This window comes from Rousettus aegyptiacus, unplaced genomic scaffold (assembly GCF_014176215.1).
Source record: "Rousettus aegyptiacus isolate mRouAeg1 unplaced genomic scaffold, mRouAeg1.p scaffold_m13_p_11, whole genome shotgun sequence".
NCBI lineage: Eukaryota > Metazoa > Chordata > Mammalia > Chiroptera > Pteropodidae > Rousettus > Rousettus aegyptiacus.
In genome coordinates, this window is record NW_023416286.1 from 58,140,170 (window position 1) to 58,164,181 (window position 24,012).

Consider the following 24,012-nt stretch of genomic DNA (forward strand, 5'->3'; position numbering starts at 1 on the left):
ATAACTTTTATGTTAAAACAGACACACATTCTAAATGTGATGCCATATAGATACAACTATAGATCAACTAAATTATGTTTATGATTCTCTGTCAACGCCGTCGTTGTGTACAAGATACTTTAATAAGTTAATGTGCTATAGCAACTTAATCATTTCTCTAAGGTTTAGCATAAGTAATGCAATTGAATATTTTTTGGCAGCATATACTATTTTCTAATTCTAAAATTATTTATTTAGGATAGATTCCTAAAAGTGGAATTAATTGATTTTTAACAAGTTTGAATGTTTTTATGGCTTTTGAACCCATTATGCCAAATTGCTTTCCATTTATTCAGGTGCCAGTCATGTTTTTCAAATTAGTCAGGAGGTGGTTATATGTGTGCAGGGGGAGCCTGCAGGCAGGAAGACACTTAGGGGTCCCCTACCCAAGTCCCAGGGAGTAAGCAAGGGCAGGAGGTCTAGAGAGGGACCCAAGGCGCCAAGAGGTCAGGAGCCACTTACCTGGCACCTGTTTGATTTGGGAGGATCCATAGAATTCCAAGGGGCGAGGGTGACACTTGGATTCCTGGCTGGGCTGCCTGGGAGGTTGGCACAACTTTTGACAAGCTTCTGCTGGCGACTTTCCTAGGGGAAGCAGGTAAGTGACGCTGTGCCTCTTCTCTGAAGACTGTGGAGATGCCAAAGTTGCAGGCGCTCACCGCTGGCACGCTTCTGTGCACCCATCTTCCTCTTCCTGGGGCGAGGAGTGGGATAAGTCACATTTCTACTAATTTTTAAAATAAAGCAGAGTCAAAGTTGCAGAGGGAAAGTAAAGAGGCGCATTACTCCTGATACCAGTTCATCCAGACTGACCTCTTAAAGTTCAGTAGAATTTAGAACAAGGGCTTGCTGACAGTCACTCCCACCTTCCCTGAGAACAGAAGAGAGTAGAACAGGTGGTAGGCATTGATCCCACAGACTGCTGGGGAGGTCGTAGTGAGGATTTCTCATACTAGGATTGTGGGAACATGGCAAGTGATCCTCTCCAGGCTGTTAAAGGTGGAAAATGTCTGAGTTCTGCAGTGACCTGCACGCTGTTTCAGACTTTCCATTTCCTGGCCGTAGAATGAATATGCAGATTTATTAGGTTCTAACTTAATTGCCTGGAGTTATGATAGGTTCATAGTGCACAGTGACAAGAGCAGAAAAGTTATATACTAGATTGAGTAAAGTAGAGTTTTAGCCCTCCACCCCCAGCCCGTGTTCTGCTTTGCTGGCTTGTGTGGTCTTCATTTTTTTCCAATTTCTGTCATCTTTGATGAGGATTGGTACCAGATGCTGAGAAAGCCTCATTAACTAGAATTCATCTAAGACCTTTCTACTCTTTTCGTTTATAACACATGGTCAAGGACTTCATCTACCTGACTGACCAGGCGAGGCCGCAAGTATATGCTGGGCGGGCAGGACAGGGTCAGGCAGCTAAACTCCAGGTGCCCCCACATGGTACCCCCAATTCCTGCCAACAGTAAATCTAACTCATTGGGTAGTTGACAGGAAATACGGGAGCTAGAAAAATGTATTAAATGACACCAGGAAGAAACCAGACAAACCCAGACTTGGGGGCCTATTTCTTCCTCAAGTCAGTGACGCTGGAGAGATTAGGGAGTGGACTGTTCCAGGTTAAAAGAGCCTAAAGGCCATCTAACAGTCAGCTATAGTACATGCATCTGGTTTGGATCCTGATTAAAACTAACTATGGAAAAAATTTTTGAATAGTGAAGAAATTTAATTATTACATGATACTAAGGAATTGTTAATTTTAGGTACTCGGGGAAAATGTCATGATATCTGTGATTTACTTTAAAATATACAGTGGCAAATAATAGACAAAATCTGTATGGTAAAATGTTAATAAATTATTCAGTTCATGTGATAGGCATATTGAGGTTCATTACACTAATATTCTCTGCTTCTTTGTATGTTTGAACATCTAGTTCTGAGTGCTATGTAAGGCACCTTGCACAACTACACTGTTACTGTTCCCATTTTCCAGATGAGGAAACTAGACTCAGGTTAGATATTTTACCCAACATCACAAGACCAAGTTGGCCATTCTTGACATCAGAACATTAGTTCTAAGCATTGCTTGATGGGGCGACTCACAAACACACCTCCACTGCCCATATCTGCCCTCTCTGCTCACCTCTGATTAGTCTTTCCCTATAGACTGTCTCAGGGACTTCAGTTAAATTGAATGTGTCCTTCCTCTAGCAGTAAGTGGAAGAAGAAGAATCGTAAAAGCCATCTTCAGTAGAGAGGTAGAAGATATTTTGTATATTAAATTTTCTCCTATGTGTTGTCTATTTTGAAATTAAAACTAAAAGCCTATTTTTTTCATTTTTAGTTAAATAATTATCTTTTCAAAACCTTAGGGGTACACTGAGATGTATTTTTTTTTTTTTTTAAGAAGTGTATTTATATGAATTAACTCCTGCTTGGTGTGTCTCTAAAAATGCTTTGTGGTTGCAGGCAGACATCTGGTCTCTGGGCATAACAGCTATAGAGCTTGCAAAAGGCGAACCACCTCATTCTGAGCTGCACCCCATGAAGGTTTTGTTCCTCATTCCAAAGAATAACCCCCCGACACTGGAAGGAAACTACAGCAAGCCCCTCAAGGAGTTTGTGGAGGCCTGTTTGAATAAGGAGCCAAGCTTTGTGAGTTTATGAGATTGGAATGGGCGGGCATTTCCTTGCGCGTGGCCTGACTTGTTATAGATACATCTTACTGAAATTTTTAAAATCACTATTGTCAGCTGTCTCCACAGTTTCATTTTTTTTCTCTTTCTAAATGAATATGATGGATTTCTTTGCATTGCAAATATGTTGTTTTTGTTATTTAATGATTAAAAATTACTTTTTTTTTAGTATTTCTAGCATCTCCTCATTGAGCTTGAGGACTATTCTTAATATTATGTGGAATCATAAGTTTTTAACATTTATAGTGGAAGGTCACGGCTGTAAACTATTAAGCTGTTTTTAGTAATTGCAAAGTCTGGCCTGAAAAGTAATGGCTAAATGTGTCTTTAAAGTAAATATTTTCAGTTTATTCTTCACATGTGTTAGGAAAGAGAAAGCAAATAAAACAAACGAACCGCCCACTTTGCTCCCCACGTCCCTTCCTCTTTCTTCTATGTTTCGTTGACCGTAGCAGAGCCATGTATCAGTGACAACTACATAACTTTAGCCTATTTCTCTTTCTGGATTAGGACATTTCTTTGAAAGTTATCCGTGTATTTTGGTGTTGTGTATAGCACCCTATGTCTTTGTTTTGTGATTTTTACAGTAGGTTTAGATAGCTGAAAGCCAAACTGAACCCCTCCTTTTTATGAACTCTTATCTAAAAATGGCTGATTAATACTATAAGAGCACTGTGGTTTTCTAATAGGATGCCAGTTTGGGTAAAGAAATTAAATGGAGGAGTGCAGCATTTTTTCAGAAGCTCCTAGGGGGTGCACAGTATGTGAGGCAGGCCTCAGGTGGTGTGGCCACGATGTTCTGTGTGGCCACGATGCTCTGCTTTTTATATCATGATGTTACTTCCTAGTCACAAAGCCCCAGCACCCAAGAAGATACACCCACACACATGCACTCCTCATTAAAAACGTATTTCTAGTATTGGCTTACTTACCCAGTGTACACATGTACACATCTCCATTCCTCCCTTGATTGCAAACACACCGAAGAGGATGAGAAGCTGAGAGTATGAGCACTTCTGAGGTACTTGGAGTTTCATAATCATGTGGGCAGAGTGAGAAATACCGGAGGTGGCCTAGGTTTTTCACAAGCTCGAATTTGAGACATATGTCTAACCGTTCTTAATAGAGCTTTAGTAATTTGGAGTAAGTGAGGAACTTAGTCTTACTCGTGTTATTTGTGTGTTGCTGCTGTCTACTCTAAATGGGCTTCGCTCAGCTTCCTTGGGAAGCATGTTCCCTGTAATTGAGTTTGCAACCTCAAGGGCAAAACAGTTGGCCAAGTTCAAAGCATTCTGTCTGGCTGTAGCCATGCTAAGCCTAGGGCCTGGATGAAGTACTCACTCTGATTCCAAGGAGAGAGGCAGAACTGAATTGGAAAACCAGCATTTCAAAATCTGGAGGGCTGTATGACTAAACTTGGGTGCTCTTTTAGCATCCAAGAAAAGGGTATCTCCTGGCTCCTTTCTAGTGTCCTCTAGGTGGAACCAAATTAAGATTTTTAAAATGATTATTTTGGGTGGAACCAAAATTTAATATAGGAAGTCAGTAAGGTAATACAGAACGTATGTTTTCTCTCTTGCCAGCATTTGTATTAAAATGTTCTATAAAAACTAGGAAGTATATTATAGCCCTCTTGAATGATCTCCAAAATCCTCTGGAGTATCTTCTGTGTAAATACGTTTATCTGGGGGCAGTTCTCTTGCTTTCATTGGATGGTTACATGCAAAAGTTAAAGATCCCATTAGATACTAAACACCATGTCCTCTCTGTACAGAGTCCTACCCACAGGTGCTAAATGACTATTCTTCGAATAAGTCTTAGGGGGAAAACTCTTTGAAGTAGAACTTTATCTTTTTGTATTAGTGTGGTCGTTTGAATTTTGAGTCACTAAGTCTGACTTTCGGGGTAGAATCAAGTAGAATGTAAGGACTTCATCTCATGCTTTTCTGTTTTCTTTGTCGGTGGTTTGTTTTTTCCAGAGGCCCACTGCTAAGGAGTTATTGAAGCACAAGTTTATAATACGCAATGCAAAGAAAACATCCTACTTGACTGAGCTCATCGACAGGTACAAGAGGTGGAAGGCTGAACAGAGCCACGAAGACTCCAGCTCTGATGATTCTGACACGTAAGTCTGCTCCGCCTGAGCTGTATAGAGTGTGCGTGAACCAGGAGGGCTTCACATGAGCTGAGTGGCATGTCCATGAGCCTCTGTGCTGTGCTTGAGGTGCGTAGTATGTGGGATGTGGCCTGTTTGTTCTAGTCTTCTCTTTAGGATGGGCTTTGAGTTTCTTTTCTTCCCTCCCCTTGCCTTTCTGTCTTTCCTTTTCCTTTTTCTTTCTTAGATAATCCAGGTCGATGGTACTCCTTGGGTTAGTATGGAACCATTTGGGAGTCTTTTAGCCTCTTTTTATTGCCAGTCAAGTTTTTCTGAGTAAAGTCTGTGTGGTAAAACTGTGTAAACTGAACTTGACCCAGTTTCTTTCTTTCTTTCTTTTTTTTTTTCCCATTATACTTCCTGCTGTTAAAATGAAACCGATCAAATGAAATGACTTTAAATGTATTTTAAAGAAGATATAAATTTGTGTTTGTGAGTCTGTGTTCTGTTCTGGTAGAGTTTGGCATTATTATAAAAGCTCTATACTAGGAAGTTTTGGGTAGATAAACCAAAAACTCCCATCAAGTTAAGCATCTAGGAATTTTGTTAGCTAAAAAGCTGAGTTAGATATAGATGCCATTTCATTACATAGGGGTAAGGAAAGCTGATGGCTCTGACGTGAAAGAAGAAGCCAGGCCTGTTGAATCTGAATTTCTGGCGGTGAGACCCAAGTGTATTTTCAAGATCCTCGGGTAATCCCCTCATAAAGCCAAGAATGAGAACCAGTGGCTGGGGATTTGTTGAGGTCAAGACTTTGAGAAATTAGGGTAATAGCAATGGGGGTGAAAAGATGAACAATGAAAACAGATGTGGCCATGGGTTTGGATGAAGGCGGTAGAGCTAGTCCACACTTGAGCCGTGCGATGGATTTTGTTGAGATGGCAATATTGGAGAAGAAGCAGTTCTAGGGAGGCCAGGGTGCAGGAGGCTGAGTTTGGTATGAGACATGTTTGAGTTGCTGACAGGATGTCCAGGAGGATGTGTCCAGTATAGAGTGGCATCAAGGTTTGGAGTTCAGAAGAGATATCTAGGCAAATGATATGGATTTAGAGTCACCACTCTGTACATGAGAATGAATGGTACCACTCAGAACGTATCTTCAGAATGAGAAGGGCCTGAAGCCTATGACCAAATTCTAGGAAATGCCAGCATAAAAGATGAATGTGAGGATGACGTGGGTCAGAGAAAATTCAGATGTCATGCAGCCCCAGGAATTAAGAGAGTCTAGAAGAGGAGGGAGTGATCAGTAGGATCATTGCTGCTAAGGGTTTGAGCAGGATAAGTACTGACCAGAAACTCCCTTGTCTAATGGTATGCTGATGATTGGCGGCCTTGGTCATAGCAGTTGCAGACAGGGGTAAGTTTTTGAGTGGAAGGTAAGGAATGGAGGCAGTGAGTATAGGTAATACATCCAAGAAATGTGGAGACACTGGCTGTAGCTAGCAGGGAGGTTGTGTGAGTGAGCAAAAGGATGTATCTTGAAAGTGGATGGGAAGGAGCCTAAGGGGAGAAAAATCCAAGAGAGACTGTCAGTGGAGTAGAGGATTGTTCCACAGGAGAAGAGATGCTGCTTTCCATTTGAGGAGGTGGGAGAGATGGGTGTGGATGCAGTTGGCACCGTGGGAAGTTGCAGTAACCACATTGTGATGGTCTTTCTTCTCTGTGAGATCTGAAAGTCCAAGGGGGACTGGAGGCAGTTGTGACTGGTTGGAAGTGGGGAAAATTGGAAGTAGGCATGGCACGGGGTGTGAGACAGAAGACATACATGCATGCCTGGGTAGATGGGCAGTGTTCAGTGCTCAGTCAGGGTTGGGGTTGGAGAACGTAGATTGAGGGGCCGCCAGTAGGTCTCCTCCGTGAGGTCTCCTGCAGAGACAGCACGCTCACTCACGGAGTTCTCCTGGATTTATGTATTAAGAGAGACAGACACAGACAGCCAAGCATCTGGAGGCAGCGACGCCGGGGACTGGATCTTCACAATCCGGGAGAAAGATCCAAAGAGTCTTGAGAATGGAGCTCTTCAGCCTTCGGATTTAGAAAGAAATAAGGTACAGTTATTCTAGAGTAACACTTGTCATCGGTCAAAAGCATTTTTAGTCACTTTTTGTGAAGCCTGCCTGCTGTATTAGTGGGCTAAGTGGTCTCTCATGGCAGCCTGTTCTGGAATTTTGCTGCCGTTGAATCAACAGAGCAACAGATTTTGTTCCGTCTGATTATTCAGTGTCTGACCTACAGTGTTTGCTTCTGCTCTGTGTAGGCATGTTGTCCTGCTGTGGAGTCAGCGTTTCCTGACGCTTGGACATACAGTGGGATTCCTCGGTTATGGAGAGGGGGATGAGGTTTCACATATGAAATGACTTTCTAGGTCTCTTGATAGGACTATGCCTGTTTTGCATACAGGGTTATTTGTATAAGGTACTAGAATTTTGGGATTAAGTTTTATTTAAAGGACTTAAAAACAGATGTATTGCTTTTGGTATTTATATAAAACTTTATTTTGATTAATTAGATGTCTTATTTTATATTACGAAAAGCTGTATTATTAGGATCTTTTTAAAGCACAGTGGTGTAGTTTCTCAGGCAGTGTGGACCAGTAGTTGTCCCCTGTTGATTCTGTAAGTCCTGCTTTGATAAGCAGAGTGGGAGTCATTATGTGTTCAGACAGAGGTTGCAAAAGTAAGAAACAGGCCACTGTTCTACAACAGCCACTTAGAGTAGGTAGCTCTGATGTGATTTCCATTACTAGGGTTTCTTTCTTTCTTTCCTTTTTTTAGGCTAGGCAACCCTTGGTTGACCTCTCAGATTGCAAGGACCTTATCAGCTTACAATCCCTTATTTTTTATTTTTTGCGCCTATAGCACCTGGTCGTCTTAGGTGGTCTCCCATCCAAGTACTAACCACGTCTGACCCTGCTTAGCTTCCGGCTTCCGAGATCAGACGGGATCCGGCTTGTTCAGGGTGGCATGGCCGCAGACCCAGGGTTTCATGAGAAAAGTCCTCCTACATGGATAGCTCAGCGGCGCAGTGCAGCGTTGCCTGCATCCACACAGAATGCCGCTTCCTGGGCCTCTCGTACCTTTCAGTGTGGAATCCAGACACTGGTTTCGCCATTTTATGGTCTAATGAAGGATAGTAATATAGTCCCGTTCAGATTATATAGTAAACAGAACATTGCAGACTTTATACTTGGATAGCACATGTCTGAAGTTTATTAAATTATTGCAAATATGAACATTAAATATTTCTAATTACCTTCTTTTTTTTTTTCTTTCCTAAGATGAAAGACATCCCAAAGAGGCCTTTCTCTCAGTGTTTATCTACAATTATTTCTCCTCTGTTTGCAGAGGTAAGATACCCAACTGACTTTTGGGGGGAGGTGAGAGGGGAAATTGGGAAATTAGAACAAGCAGAAGAGTGTGCTTCGTGCTCCCCTAAAGCCAGCTGGAATCCAGCCCCTCTTGGGTAAGAGGCACTGTGTTGCCGCCTTGAACGTACAGATGGGATATTAGCACCCCAGCCCACCTCCATACAGTACCAGGGTGACTTTTGACTTCACTTGTGCTGCTCTTTATAAAATCAATTTGGGTGCAGCTTGATCTGTGTGCCTCAAATTTATGGCCATGTAAATAGTAGATTTCTATTTTAAAGGGGACATTAGATTACCTGGAGTCCTTGTGCTCCCCACTGAGCCCTCAGATTAACCTTACTCCTTATTCAGTACCCAGCGCAGTCACCTTACCTAGCAGGGCCATTTGTCTTCTAGGTGAGTGGCCCATTTCAGTCCCTTGTTCTGAGAGTAAATGTATCCTGTGCCATCTCTGGGTACGCCCTGTCCCCAGTAGATATCTGTATGCATAACTGCATTTTGAGATGTTTTAAGAATACGTTTTGTGAGAATGAAGATTATTTTTCGTCTAGTTAGTAGCCGATTTGAACGAAAGTGGGAAATATCCCTTTCTCTCATTTTCTTAGGCCCCTTCCTGGCTCAGGTGACCTTTAAGGTAATTCAGAATGAGTCGTAGCAGTCAGTACCTTTTTGTTTGTGTGGTGATTCAGTGCTCCCCAGGGAGGCTGTACTAAGAGACCTCAGACTTGAGGTGGGTGGTCTAAGGTGGGAAGGAAGCGCCACACACAGTCTCATTCCCACGCTCCACTTGGCTTGAGCCTCAGTCACACGGTGCCTTCACCTTGGCAGGGCCCAGGGTGCTCCAAGCCAGCCTCTGTCCTGTTCCCTCTTCTGGCCCCTCCTCCAGGCTCCTTCCCTTGCCCGGCTCAGCATCTGCCTTCACAGACTTGTCTAAGGGCCCTTCCTCCCAGCCTGGGAGACTGGGGCCCAACTGAGGGGCTGTGGCTGGAGCTTGAAGTACAGGGTTGGGACCACTAAACACACTGGTTTCGGATTGAAAACTAAATGGCACAGTGCAGATGGAGGCCCTTTCTGTGTCACTTTGTGGCTGCAGCCTTGGCTGATTTCCGGGTACACCTGTGCTCTTCCTGGGATGTCTCTAAGACCCCGTTTTGCTCTTTTGTCTGTTTGGGGGATTAGTCCTTCAGATTTCTAGATGCTCCCTTGCGTTCCTGCAGTCTTTCCATTGCCGCTTTACTAGAATCAATCAGACAGGGAAAATGGCATAGATTTTCTCATTCGTCTGAAGTTGTTTACTTTTTATTGGGCACATGAAGAAATTTCTAAATCATTCAGAATTAATGAATTACTCCTAAATGTAATAATGTTTTCATTTTTTTCCAGCTAACCTAAACTCACAGGCATCTTGTTTGTTTACTATTAATATTTGATAACCTGATACTCAAAGTGTTCAGTGTGCATTGCTTTATATAATACTCATAAAACTCAGTAGCAATGGTTAGTCCCTACATCTGCAGATGAGGACATTCCTTGACATCACTCAGTGTGTGCCCAGGTAACTCGCTCAAGCTGGATGGATAGAGCCTGTCCAGCAGCATTGGAGCAGAGGAACTATCTTGTGGCGTCCCAGGGTGGTGTGGGCAGTAGAAGAAGGAAGCTGTAGGACATGGCAGGGACACGGAATGGTGCGTTGCAGGTCACTCAGGACTTGTAAGGACTAGTATTGAGTTGTTAAATGATTGGGAGTCCTGTACAGACACAGCGACTATCTCTAGAGTGGCTGTGCTTCAGTCTGAAGAAAACATAAGGAACAACTGCTCTGGGAAGTGCTGAGCAGACATCCTCAACCCCTACCAGCCCCTACCACCCCAGGCTTTTCCAGTTCTCCCCTTGAGCAGGGAGAAGCCATTGTTTTTATGAGACTGATGCTGGGAATGACAGCATGTGTTCATGACAGCTTGAAAAGTCAAAGCTGTTTTGTAAACTGTTCCTTAAAGATAAAATTGAGGAGGGGGACTTCTGACGAGGAGGTAGCATCTGTTTTCTCTGCAGCCGTCAACTGGATCCTGTTCCAAGAGGCCGCCAGCCCTCTCTCGGCTGCATCTTGACTCGAGTGACTCCCCTTTTGCATCGCATGTTTGAGTTGCATCCCAGAAAGAGATCGAGTTGATCTGAAAGTGAGCGAGGTGCCTCACAGACACTGTTATGGTTTCATGTGGGAGTAGAGGTACCAAGAGGGACATTGCAGGTTCCCAGAATTTAGAACTGCAACTTATTTACATGAAATAGAATATTTTGATGAGACAGAACCAAAAAGGCAGTTTGGTGGTATCTGAGAACCAACTGTTAACATCAGTAAGCTTTAGATTATATTGTAGCTTCAGTATGGAAACTTGCGTTGAGTAATATTGAAATTGCGCTTCTGGTATGAAATTAAAGTTGAAATAGAAAAAGAACAGAGGAGGCAGACTGCCATGATCAGATTTAGAAAAGATGCACAGAAAGCTAGTTGTCTCTGTTCACTCCAGTGAAGGGAGGGACTGAAGTCTCACTAACACTCTTGTTATACGTAGTGTTCTCAGCATTCAAAAAGCTGTTCGTTGAAAGGAATGTGAAGTGATCCAGTGGCTAAGCTGAAGCCAGGACTCGTGGCTGAAACAGTTATGGTCCACATGTTACTTTTCAAAATAGATGCCCATGTGTATCATGCTCTTCACGTTTGTCTGTTTTAAGTTGAAGGAGAAGAGCCAGGCGTGTGGAGGAAACATGGGGTCCATAGAAGAACTGCGAGGGGCCATCTACCTGGCGGAAGAGGCGTGCCCTGGGATCTCGGACACCATGGTGGCCCAGCTCGTACAGCGGCTCCAGAGGTAACTGCTGCCAGTATTCCTGTAGCCAAGGTCGCTGCCTCCAGAAGGGAGAGCCCATGGAAGTCATGCCGTGTTTGCCCTCTGGCTTTCTTCGGTTGGCTGTAGCACACCTACAGATGGTCTGCTAGCTATCTTCCATTTGTCAGTTTGGCACTTTGCTCCAAGTTTGTTCCTGTTACCTTCTTGTTTCGAATTGTAGGAATCAGCGTGAATCAATGATAGGGATCTGGGAACAACTGGGAAGGACCATGAACTTTGTACAGTTGTAGCTCTTGATACATAAAAACAGAATGTCTTTAAGATATCTGTTTGCTGTTAATGTTGCAGCCTAGTTATCAGCCATAGAAGTACAGTGTTTAGCTAGATGTTTGTAACTCTATTTTGTTTTATGCTGCGAAGTCGTGTGTCCAAAAACTCTAGAAGCTAGGGCTTGGTGAGTTCAGTGAGAACGGACATGGGCATGTTCTTTTCCTTGGGTGTCTGTGCTAGTTCTTGACTCTGTCTCTTGCCTTGAAGCCTTGTTGTGACAGCAGTGCATCCTTCTGCACCAGCCTGCAGAGTGCCCTCTGCCTCCCCCCGCTCCCTCCCCCCACAGCGGTCCTGGTGCTGCACATACTCTAGGGTGAGGAGTAAGTGGGGGTGACAATCTGGACCTTGCAAACCAGTCTCTTGAACTTATTTTAGGAGTCTCCTTGTGGAGGTCACTCTGACTGTCACCCCAGCATAAGTACAGTCGTTTGGGGGTGCTAAGAGAGTGGAGGTGTGCCGTGCTGCAGCCACGTGGCTCGATCTCTCCTTCACACACCAAACTTCAACACTCCCGAAGCATGAGGCATGTCATTCATTGCTTTGAAATTCACCTTCCGGGTGACCTGTCCAGGCTACCGAGCCCTTATTAAAGGGTGGCAGAGGCTTGATAAGAGTTAGCAGTGTCAACTTGACAGCACAGGAAGAAGTTGGGTATGTGGGGTCACTTTTGCCACTTCTTAGAAGTGATGATAAAAGGGGCTGCCCAATGTCCTGTGAAGATTCTCTTTAAAATGGGATCTCAAGAGAAAATCACAGTTCTGCTCCTTCAGGTGTATTTTCCTGAACTCTCAGCTTCCTTCATAAAAGACATCCCAACTTTATGACTTGCTATAAGTAAAGTTTAGGCCAGAGAATAAAGTCAGTTTACTTGGTTGCCTTTAGTTTAGAGGCAATAGTCAGAATTATTATCCACCTCCCCCTCCCCAGTGAATTGCAGGAGTAAAGGAAGACGATAAAGTCAAGGGACCACACACTTAGCTAGACATAGTCATCGTTGCCATGTTCGTTTGTATCTACCCATGTGTATGCAGTTAATTTCTGACACAGCTTGTTATTCATTGCATGTTTTATAGTAGTATCATTCCTGTTACTTAATAATGGTCCCTTTTCTGATTTCTCAAAGAAACTTACGATCACTTCAGACCTCATTTTAGTGGCATTTATTTCTCATTTAAAAACTTGAAATCTTGAACAAGTGGAACTAAACCAAAATCTTACCTTTAACATGTAATCAGTATAAACAATGATCACTAACGTATTTCACGTTTGTTTTAGTACTAAGTCTTTGCAACTGTGTGTGTTTCCACTTCACAGAACACCTCAGTGTGAACTTGCCACATTTCAGGTGCTTGGTGGTGATATATAATGTAAATGTAACTATCCGCTGTCTACACTGTTAGAAGTTTTACTTCCCAGTGATGTGCTAGACAAACTGAGTCAGTATTCTTTCTTTCTTCTCATCTCCAGACCATTCTTTCTTGGTTTTCTTTCCTTTTTGACATGTGAACCCATTCTCTATTCGTCAGCTATCAGATGACCCTGCTCTTGGGGTTTTTATTTGGTTCCCACAGGCCTTAGCTGGTGCCATCCAGTGACACCTTTCGGGCTCCCCAAGTTCTGTATGTCCCCTACCCAGATGCCGCCAGAGGCCTAGTCGCCTTTACTGCTTATGTTTCATATCCATTTTACTCCCAAATGCAATACTTCAGTGGGTCACTTAAAAAAATGAGAACCGACTTTTGCCTAAATCACGTCAAAGACTTCCTGTCTATTTTAGTTGAATTAATACGTATATCCTTTGTGTGGCATCAACTCCTCCCATGACCTAGGCATTTATGTTCTTGGAAAGCGAGTCTTAGGATCTGTGGCTAACGCATGCTCTTTGGGTGGATCTTATGTAACTATTCTCTGGGAAAGTGCTGAGTATTTTAAATGCCTTAAAAGAGGAGCTCTAGGATGGAATGTTTGCAGTAAGTTTCATTAAACACGTCCTCTGTCATCTCCTGTGAATGGGTCAGTTTTGAGATGGCTGAGGGAATCTCGGCCACGAGGGGATTCCTCCTACTCCCAACTATTTTGTGTTCCAAAGCAAGACAATACTGTGAATCACTGGAAGACAGAAGGAAGTATGCATGATCCCACCACCCTAGCCCATTACCATTATCGTTATCATTTTTGATGCATTGCCTTCCATTGTTATACATAAGCCATGAACTTATCTAATGTTTTTCATTTCTGGAAATTATGTAAAACTGTGTATAAGTTTATACACGTTAATTTTTTAATTTTATGAATTCTTTCATAATTCACATATAGTCACTTGACTTAATTTTTTATGACTTGGGCTTGTCTATAAAAACTGAGATTTCATTTGAATTTTTGCAGACTTTTTAATTTGGAGAAATGACATTTATTAATGTTTCTCTTTGTGTTTTTTCCCCCTAGATATTCTCTAAGTGGTGGAGGAACTTCATCCCACTGAAATTCCTTTGGCATTTGGGGTTTTGTTTTTCCTTTTTTCCTATTCATTCTTCTCCTTTAAAAAAAGTCAACGAGGGCCTTTGCTGATTCTGCTGAAGAGATTCGTCATCGAGGGTCTGTCCCCCCAGCCGAGGTTCCCCGTCTAGGGCCACACGGTCCTTCTCGCCAGCCTTGGCTAAATAAGTCTCCAGATGGGGTGGGGAGGGTCAGCTCATTGAAGCGATCATTTTATTTTATTATTCTTGTTTTTAATTGTAACCATAGTGCACATATCAAGGAAAGTGTCTTTAAAAACAAACCCTGAAATGTATATTTGGGATTATGATAAGGCAACCGAAGAAACGAAACCTCAGGTATCCTGCTTTAAGTTGTAACTCCCTCCCCGGGAGACGGAGATTGCTCTGGTGGATCAGTGTACAGATTTGTATATAGTGTCATTTTTACGGAAACCCTTTTGGCGTGCATAAGGAATCACTGTGTACAAATTGGCCAAGTGCTTCTGTAGATAATGTCAGTGGAGTAAATATTCGACAGGCCATATAACTTGAGTCTATTGCCTTGCCTTTATTACATGTAAATTTTGAATTATGTGACCAGTGATTTGGTTTTTTTTTTTTTTTTTTTTTGTATTTGCAGGGTTTGCCATTAATAATAATTGATGCCCCTCTTACGGAACACTCCTATTTGTACCACAAATGCAAATTTTCCTCTCGTTTGCCCTACAACCCTTTTGGTACACTTAGGAGTTCCTTTTTCATTGATGGTACTATTTCTTAGTGTTTTAAATTGGAACATAACTTGCCTCATAAAGCTTTAAATTATTATTTTAAGTTTCTCCCCAATGACGTGCTCTCATCTAACGTTCGTTTGGAGTCGTGCCACTGCCAGTCCTGCGCCGGCCGTACCGGTCTTTCCAGTGATTTTCATTGCACCTTGTAGTGAAATTTGCATATCATCTTTCCCACCTAAAAATGTCTGAATGCCTACATGAATAAATTTTATAACACTCACATTGCATACTCTCCTTGAAACGACTCTTGAGAGGGCAGGACACCTGCCGTGTATTTGTGTGTGTCTATGGTTGTGCGTGTGGGTGAGACATTTCAGAACGTTGTAGGAAGAAGTGCCCACATTCAAAATGCTGAATGTTTAGGTCAGTTCCCTATGCAACTTTTAAAAATTGGTCATTAAAAAGATATGGTTGAATATTATGACTGATTTGTAAAATTGTTCTCTCTCCAGGAACCTCAAATAAGGGTTGTTTTGGTCTTAAAGGAGCCTGTGTTTGCTAACTTGTCAAGTCAGGTGTCTGTATTTTCCTTGGCCAGGGTCATTCTTGCCAAGAGGGGAAATAAATCTCTGGGTCTCTGGTATGGGAAATAAGAGTTCTTGTATAGCAATTTTCAACGGTCTGATTTAAGTATGTGTGGTACTTGTATAATTGTTGATATGAATTATTGTCATCTCTTGTTGGAGTATCAGTACTTGTGGGGGAAGACAAAGGATTTTTTGAAGCAAGAAAGTTACTGAGTAAACTTCAGGATGGAAGGTCACATATGTGCTGGCCTGGTGGCCTGGATGTTACAGGTAGAGGACAGAGGCCTGAGTTAGAGACATATGAGTGGGTGGTTATTTTTAGTTTGTTAATTGAGTCTAGTTTTAAATTCTAAAATTGTGATTTTTTAAATTAGAAGTAGATTTGGATTGAATTAATTTCTATTAAGGATACATTTTGGTTAGGGGAAATAGAATTGAATAGTTAATCTTATTGTGCGTGTTATTCTGCAGCAAGAATGTTAACTTGAAAAATAAATTTTGAAAGTATTTTGTGTTTCTGAGAGTATTCTGTATAAGGAAACTGTTGATTTCCCTGTGTGAGACATAAGCCAAAGATCAGTTTTGTTTATTGCAGGAGAATCACTCAAAGAATGAGCAGTGTTCCCCTAAAGTGCTTGTCTGATTTTAAGACAGACAACATGGACAGCAGCTTTCTGATTCAGAGTTCTTAAAATTTGCAAGTAGACACTGACATCAAGACTGAAGCTAAAGCCAATCTCAGATGCAAGTAATGGCTATGCTCAAGGATAGACTGGATTCCAGTTAAGCATGTTGGTGTGAATGGTCAGGTATTCTGCGATCACTAGACTATAATATAGAATGCCGTCTCCTGGATAAAGCAGCAAATTATTCTTTTAGAGTTTGTTGGATTTGTCTTCTGTTGATTAAGCTTCCTGGGGAAGATATGGTTGGACTGTATTTTAAAAGTGGATTACATCCGTATACAGTTTCTTCTGATTCGTGACTTTCTGTGAACACATAAACTCAGCTGATGTGTTTTTAAGGAGGCTAGCATTTCTGTATCCACTTCAAGCCCTGTATTAAAAGACAGACCACGTACCAGAACTACGATGGGACCTGCCTCCGACAATACAAACTGCTGTTGGTGTTTAGCCAGCCCAGCATTCAAGATGGATTTACTAACACTCGGAAGTCTCTCAGTGCCAAACCCCAGCAGTTAACAGCTCATCCACCGAGAGACTGCAGACAGTGGTGCACCTAGTGTGGGGAACGGCTTCTCACAGCAGTTACCAGCTTTTGGAAACAGGCAGTGGGCTGGCTGTGTCTGGCTGGTCATGCCTTTTTGAAGCCGTCTGTGTGTGTGTGTGTGTGGCCCAAATGGCTGCACTAAGCAAGATGGCCACCAGTGGGGTCTGGGGTGTTGGTCCGCTAACAAGTCAGTCTCGTGATTGTCTTGATGTTACCAAGTGCCACATACCTTCCGATTCTGACAGTTTTGTTCTCGAGTTGGTCCTGTGAAGTGTCTAATTCTTCATGTAGCATTTTGTACCTTTTATTTGGCAAAACATATGGTCTGTTTATAAGCATTTTTATATTTCCTTCTTTAAAAATATGGCTTCTGTATTTCTGCTATAAAATATGGCAATAAATGGGGAGTGCTGCAAGGCGTGTTAAGCACAGGTACTGTGTCACACAAGGGTCAATAAAGTTCACAGAAAACAATTATTTTTGTAATTTTGTGTCATGTGTGTAGAGGGAATAGACTGTGTTTCCCCCCAGATTTTGTGTTGAAATACTGATGTGTGCAGCATGATGTGTTAGGAGCAAGTGATTATGTCATGAACGTGCAGCCCTTATGATGGGGTTAGTGCCCTTAGATTCCACAGAGCCTTCACCCTTTCCACCATATGAAGACACATCCAGGCTGGCTGTGAGCCAGGAAGACGTTCCTCACCAGATAACCGAATCTGCCAGCACCTTCATCTTGGACTTCCCAGACGTCAGAACGGTAAGAGTTTTGTTGCGTCTATAAGCCACCCAGTCTATGTTGTTTTTGTTATAGTATCCTGAATGGACTAAGAAGGTAGCTCTGACACTTCCTGACAGCTTGGGAACAGTCTGAATTGCATGCGAGTTGGACTTTTCCTTTGAAGTCACAGGGGAGCATAGGTGCTACTCCTAGATCTCAATTGGAAGTGTCTAGCAGATGGTTTGGAATCATTCAGAAATACCGAAATAGACAACCTCATCCCCAAGCTTTTTCCTGATACTGCCTCTGCCATCTTCGTGACTGGGGTAAAATACACTTGGGTGTCATCTTCCCAGGGTGTTGATCTTGCCCCTGGGATGTGGGAGAAGCTGGGCCCCTTTCACAAAGGAAGTGGCAGGTAGCCCTTCCCTCTCTACTTCACCCTCCTCCCTTGGGTTTTAGTCTTTATCTTTTATAGTCACTGATGATTAGTCTCAGACTATAAAATACCAAGTTTATCAAAACATGTTTGTCTTCATGAGCGGTTGCATCTCTTGTTTTTCTTTCACACCCACCCTGCAGTGACCAGCCAACTCTGTCCCTCATCTGCTGAGGCACCAACTCACTGGAACTAGGTGAAAATAAAGACAAGAGACAAGGTGAGTGGTTTTGCCTTAAAACTTCAATATGCTGGATTGTGGCGTGAGGTATTTTTTATTCCCTTTAGTTAGTACTTAAAACCGTCTGGTACATATTGTAAGGCAAATGATTAACACATTTCAAGCTACTTGTCCATTTGTACATTGTCATTCCCATGTAAGTCAGTCGCTTCACAGAGTCGGGGTTGCTTAGTCCCGTGTTGCTTAGGGAAGGGCCTTTCCCAGCTGTGGTGAAGGGCAGTGGAAGAGAACTGTTGGATTGGTCGTCCTCTCTGGACTGCATCAGAAAGGGCTTAAGAACACTAGGGAGTAGCAGCCACCCAGTCTCCATAGAGAATAGGCAAATGGATTTTGACGAGTGGGCCCCAGCAGTCACTGGAAACCACATTCCCTGTTGTAGTCCAACTGTCAAGGATGTGCAATGTTATACTGTTGATACTCTATACCTGGGGGAAGGGAAGAGTATAAAAAAGAAAAAGAATGTTTTTTGAAGACAGGCACAATATATATACTACTATTGAATGCACAGTCCCAAACCACAGTTGCAGTAGGATATAGATAGGTATGATAATGGGCGCGGGGACTATGCACCATTATTTATAGTGCTTCTGCATCCACTGGAAGCTCACAAAAACTCTCCATAATGTAACATATCACAAACGGCCCTGATCACTGACATACAGGTTTTCATGCTCGTGAAACAGACAGCAAAACACCACAGCTTAGTATCTTCCCATTGATACACCACTCACAGTACAGCGATAGTCTAGATACCACACTGGATTTCTGCTTCTCTGAACAGGAAACCCGCTACACTTTGTAAATAATAATCACAAACAATTTGGTCAACTTGCGCCAAGAAGTAGGTCTGGTAACCAGCGTTTTATTGGGGCATAAGACCCCAAAGTGGAACGTAGTGTGCTGCAAATTGCTCATTAATCAAAGGAGTAAACCTAACTTTTATTATAAAAGTAGAAAGATTGAAAAAAAAATCTGAAATCTGAAAATGATCTAATTTGCTTAAGACTGTGCCATGTGTATCACAAACACTGGAAAGTCCATTATTTAAAATGCATTAGCCTTAAAAAAGAAGGGTGCTTGCCCTGTCTTTTGGTTGAATGGATGTGTTTGTACTGCTTTTAAGGTGCAGTTGTGGAGGAAAAATGGTCATTTGGCACTGTATTAATGACAGTGTTTTAATACTGGCACAAGCTAAAGCGCCCATCAAGAGAATGACAGACAAAATGCCACCAGCGCTGCAGGTGGGAGCACTGTTCCATTCAGATGAGAGCTCAACAGCTGAAAAGACAAGGTTAAAAATGGTTCTGCGGCGACAGATGAGAGTTGCTGTAAAACCATGATTTTGTTTTCCAGACAGGTTAATTTTACTAGGCTTCATTAATACAGGAGAAAAAGGAAAGGTCTTCCAGGAAAGTAGCCACTGCTGAAAGAGCAAATATGTCCTGCCGTCAATACACATGAGAGTCTTTGTGACTCAGAATGTGGGCACGTGAAGCCGAGCTGGTGGCACTTCGGATCACCTCCATCCACCTAAAACAAGAAAGCGAAACAGCTGTCAAAGACCACTTTTTACAAATTTTGTGTGACTTTTTTTTTGATAACAGTTTCATCACGCAGGCAGTCATTACTTAGGAAACCAGAGCATAAAGTAATACTGCTTGGTTTATAAACTGAAATTTTAGCAGAAGAAGAGTTTAAATGAACTCTTAGCACCCAAGTGAGTGAAAAGGTTCCTGAGGAACACAGTTTGAGAACCACTGACTTGGGTGTGCTCATTTTCTAGACTCAGAAGTGCCCCGGCCCAGTGATGGAGCACGTTCCATTTAGAGCGGTTAGAGGTAAGGTTTAGAACTCTGGCTCCTCCGTCTCACCAGCAGTGGTGGACAGTCTGTCCTGCTTAGTAGAAGTTCCATTTTACACATTTGAGTATTTGTGTAATATTGACTAGTTTTTGGGGATGCTGGCATTGTCTGGAGACCTTTTTGGTTGTCATAATGGTGGGGACAGGGTACAACTGGCATCTAAAGGTCAGGGATGCTGCTAAACATATTCCAGTGCACAGGAGAGACCCTAACCTTCCCCCCTAACCAAGAATTACCTGGTCTAAAATGTCCACTGTGCTGAGGGTGAGAAAACCTAGGGTTTGCCAAGCTTCCTCTGTTCGTGAAACTTACAGATTGGCTTTAGACATTCCGTAATCACAGGCTTTTTCAGGATCTTGCCACTGCAAGACTAAGTTATCCTTGCTACAACAGTGACAATATCCCAATTTGGATGAATTTTCCAGTCCCGGATCAAATTTGCAAATTGTTATCCCCTTGGAATACATACTGAAGCAGCATAGCTTACAGGCTGCTATTTTGGGATGTCATGGGAGGTTTCAGCTCTGGCTTTAAACCACTATGCTGTTTTCACTGAACTAATTTTATTAGGGTTTGTGCACAGATCATAACTGGCCCATGGATTAGAAACCCGTGTGTGTGTGTGGGGGGGGGTGGTTCAGTGTCAGTGGGTAGTGAGGGAACAAGTTATGGTCCTGTCTCACAGCATGGCCAGGAGAGAAGTTTCTCCCTAAATTGGGGGGCCTGGGGGCGTGACTTCTGCCCTGAGGACCCCCAAAGGTGGTTGGTTTAACAGTATAATTGCTTGTGCAGCTTACTAGAGGCCCAAAATTTGCACTTAAAATTTCAGAAACAGACAAACCACTGGTCAAACATGAGAACCTGGATCTTCCCATTTGACTTCTGTTTTTTGGCTAAGTGGAGATTGCTGTCCCTGGGTCTTGTTAGGCAGTTTTCATTAATGAGGTAACTCTGAGAAGCAAGAGGATTCTTTCTCTTCTTCATGCGGTCTTTTGATCAGAAACAGCCTTCTGGCTGTAGCCCAATCAGGAATAGTGGGACTTAAACTACTAAATCTATAGACTGAAAAACCTCACATTAGAGATTTAAAAGTCCAATGTGCGTGGAATTAACTAACATTGTACAGGTTAAGGACTAAGGTGATTTCACAGGGGAAACATGGTTCCACCTGCTTCTGTGAGACACAAGCGGACTCTGGCAGAGGGACCTCAGAGTTACTTTAAGCAAATGTCAGGTTAGAAGGGCAAACACATTCTGCAAGGGAGTGAATGCCCACAGTGTGCTGTAGGAGACCCTTAGCTGCTTGGGAGAAATCTTGGAAGAGTGTCCTGTGCAGAGGGGGACATTTACCTTTCAAATGTGTATTCACTTTCAGCCCTGAAGTAGTAGACATGGGACTTGAAATGCAGCTTGAACACATAATCTTTGTGGATGTCCTCAGACTCCGAGGGAATGGTGAGTGAATATCCGAGCAGAGGCAGGCTGGCGAGGGGGTGATTGTCCTGGCAAAGATTAAGAGAAGGTGGCTTTGGAGAGGTAGCCACAGGTGTTGAGCTTGCCTGGGCCAATGCACTGTGGTCCAGCTAGTGTATTCAGGACGTGAGCCATCAATTAAGTTGTCGTTTCGTGCCCCCCCCCCCCCCCCCATCAGACAGATGGCCCTTTTCAAGGCTGAAGTAGTCCTTCAGCAAATGGATAATGCTGGCCTTCTTTCAAAGCGAAAGTCTCATGGACACGCCCTTCTCCTGTAGGCCCCTTTCTCATACCTGGCTAAGTGGCTCAAGGGCAAAGTTCTTTGTCCTGGTGGAGGAAAACTGCTACATGGGCCCCACACCCTGATACCTCGTCCCAAAGGTCACAGGGCCACCTGCCCTGTGTGAGACACGTACCTGGTGTGATTTGTAGAAGAACAGGCAGAAGTTCGTGAATACCACCCACAGCTTCTGCCACCCATTGCTGTTTTTGAATTTTCTCAGCAGGTTCCCAGACAACTGATTCTGAAAGACAAATAGGCCTGTAAGGAGCACAAATGGGGATACCCTCACCAGTGGTGTGCAGCCTGGTCCTGTGGAAGGGACAGTAGAGCTTCACAGTCTGGTGAGAGCCTCACTGGACAGGCCCAGCGGTTCTGAGAACAGGCTTCCTGCAACTGACTTAAGAAAAGGGTGTTTCTCCCTGGTAGGTGGAGAACCCTTGGGTTCTCCTGGTTTAATTTTTCTTGTCACCTCTTATGTCCCAGTCTACCCCCCCCCCCATCCCCCCAAATGTACTCACCTCCAGGGCCTCAGAATGTAGCCTTATTAAGGTCATCACGGGTATAATTAAAAGATGATCATACTGGAGTAAGTTAGGCCCTAACCCACTGCAACTGATGTGAGGGATACAGAAACACTCAGGGAAGAGTGCCATGCAACAACAGACTGGAGTGATGTATCTACCAGCTAAAGAACACGATGGCCAGCAAACCACAGAGGCTGGGAAGAGGCAAGGAACGATCCTCCCATACAGCTTGGCCCTCTTAACACCTTGATTTCCAGACTTAGGAGCTCCAGACAAATTTAAGCTGCCTAGTTGGTGCTTTGGAATGGCAGCCACAGGTAAGGATCCAACACCCCTCAACAGTAAGCTGGCACGACCTGGCACCAGCAGCTCCTGGCTGCCATCTAGTGGCCCAGGCAGAACAGTGGATTTTGGGAGAGAAGTGACCTTTTCCTAGGAAACAGACAACTTAACTCCTGTGAGCATTACTGTGAACGTCCAGGCAGCTGAGGTGGGACGCCAAGAGCAGAGGATGCATGTCCTTGTTGACCCTCCAAAGCCCCTCAGTGTCACTGACTGAAGAAGACACTAACAAGGCCTGTCCACATCCCTGACAAGCTGGCAGCTTGTTACCATAGAGGAAAATGGATGGTTGCACAACTATGAATGTAACTACTGCCATGGAATTGTCATTTTTACCACAATTTAAAATAATATAAAATAATGTACCTGAGTCTATTCTATTTCTTTGGTACTTTTCAATAAGCACCTATATAAGTAAGGCCTCTATGCCAGGAATTGACAAGTTTAAAAGTCTTTGCCCTTGATTGCTCAGAATCTGAAGGAAAATGAACAGTGAATCAGGCTGAGAGAATGCAGGAAGTAGCTCATTCACGTGGACTGGGCTACGCTGGACAGAGAGGACCACCATCTCTCACCCCGTCTGGCTGCCACTCAGCACTGGCAGAAAATGGGTTGCTCTGTTCTAAGAAGGCGATGGTGCAGCCAGAGCTGGGATTGTGATCTTTCTATAACATCACACACGGTCACACGTAAGTCACACTGCAGGCAAGGAGAGCAGCACATTTTCCTATACTGAATCAAATTGCTCCAGATAGAGTCTAAAAGATCTTTAGACTCTGATGCAATGACCTTTTGAACAAGAGCCAGTCCCACAGTGTGGTATACACACCGGATTCCAGGCAGGTTTGTGAGAATACTCTTAAAAGCTTCCAGCTACCTTAAATCCTTTCTGGAACACACCAGGGTATAAACTCTGAATAAGTCCCCCTGGCACTGCCATCCTGAGAGCCTAGATACTTTTTAATAATGACACCTAGCTTCGCTCCAATACATTTCAGTCTCCTACTCGGAGTACCTGTCCCCCTAAGCTCTGTCCTTGCTGTCACTGTTCTCAAGAGGCTGAACCCTTTTGTCTATCTCCACCCCAGACCATTTTCCATCTGCATTAACAGGAGAAGTCAATGTCCTTGGCCCAGAAACAGCTGATGCCTCATTTTTTTGCTACCTTTTAGAGTAGCCACCACTCCCAAACTGCTCTGTTGAGGACCAACATGTGCCCCCCTGACCCCGCCCCCAAATCAAAGCACTGGTACCTGTTAAGGTGACCTTATTTAGAAATTTGGTCTTTGCAGATATAATCAAGTTAAGATATGGTCATACTGAAGTATGGTGGGCCCTAATCCCAATGACTTGTCTTTAGAAGAGGACATTTTATCAGGGAGATTGCCGAGTGAGACAGAGATGGAGATTACACCTCCTTGGCGTCTACAAGCCAAGGAACACTAAGGATTGCTGGCAATCACCAGAAGCCTAGGGAGGTTTGGGAAAGACCCTCCAGCAGGAGCCAATCCTCCTAACACCTTGATCTTAGACTGCTAGCCTTCAGCACTGCAAGAGGATAAACTTCGATTAGCCGGCTTGTCATATAGCAGCCACAGAAAACAGTTCCCACCCCATTCTTCCTCTCAGTGCTGTCCTTTCCTCCTGGTCCTCACCTGTATTC

The 24,012-nt window shown here is 43.4% G+C and overlaps 2 protein-coding genes and 1 long non-coding RNA gene across 5 annotated transcripts in view; 2 read left to right on the top strand and 1 right to left on the bottom strand.

Moving 5' to 3' along the window:
- The window catches only part of STK24 (serine/threonine kinase 24), a 104,345-nt gene extending 87,406 nt beyond the window's left edge, over positions 1-16,939 (top strand). The window contains exons 6-11 of one of the 3 annotated variants that reach the window (XM_016123137.2): positions 2,509-2,694; positions 4,715-4,860; positions 6,809-6,938; positions 8,168-8,236; positions 10,991-11,127; positions 15,830-16,938. In XM_016123137.2, coding sequence (XP_015978623.1) covers positions 2,509-2,694; positions 4,715-4,860; positions 6,809-6,938; positions 8,168-8,236; positions 10,991-11,127; positions 15,830-15,926 — 765 coding nt within the window. In that variant the 3' untranslated portion in view covers positions 15,927-16,938. Of the gene's footprint in view, positions 1-2,508; positions 2,695-4,714; positions 4,861-6,808; positions 6,939-8,167; positions 8,237-10,990; positions 11,128-13,881 lie in introns of all 3 variants that reach the window. The other 2 variants (XM_016123134.2, XM_016123135.2) reach the window with 2 other exon arrangements.
- A 910-nt stretch (positions 16,940-17,849) lies between these two features.
- FARP1 (FERM, ARH/RhoGEF and pleckstrin domain protein 1) overlaps positions 17,850-24,012 on the bottom strand; it is a 265,054-nt gene continuing 258,891 nt past the window's right edge. Inside the window, exons 25-27 of the mRNA XM_016123131.2 lie at positions 21,617-21,724; positions 21,078-21,229; positions 17,850-19,395 (exon numbers count right to left, since the gene is read on the bottom strand). Of these exons, the coding sequence (XP_015978617.1) occupies positions 19,314-19,395; positions 21,078-21,229; positions 21,617-21,724 (342 nt within the window). The 3' untranslated portion in view covers positions 17,850-19,313. The remainder of the gene's footprint in view (positions 19,396-21,077; positions 21,230-21,616; positions 21,725-24,012) is intronic.
- Positions 19,395-22,719, top strand: LOC118609381. The gene is made up of 2 exons (XR_004953381.1): positions 19,395-19,703; positions 21,103-22,719. It is a non-coding gene; the product is annotated as an uncharacterized LOC118609381 (long non-coding RNA).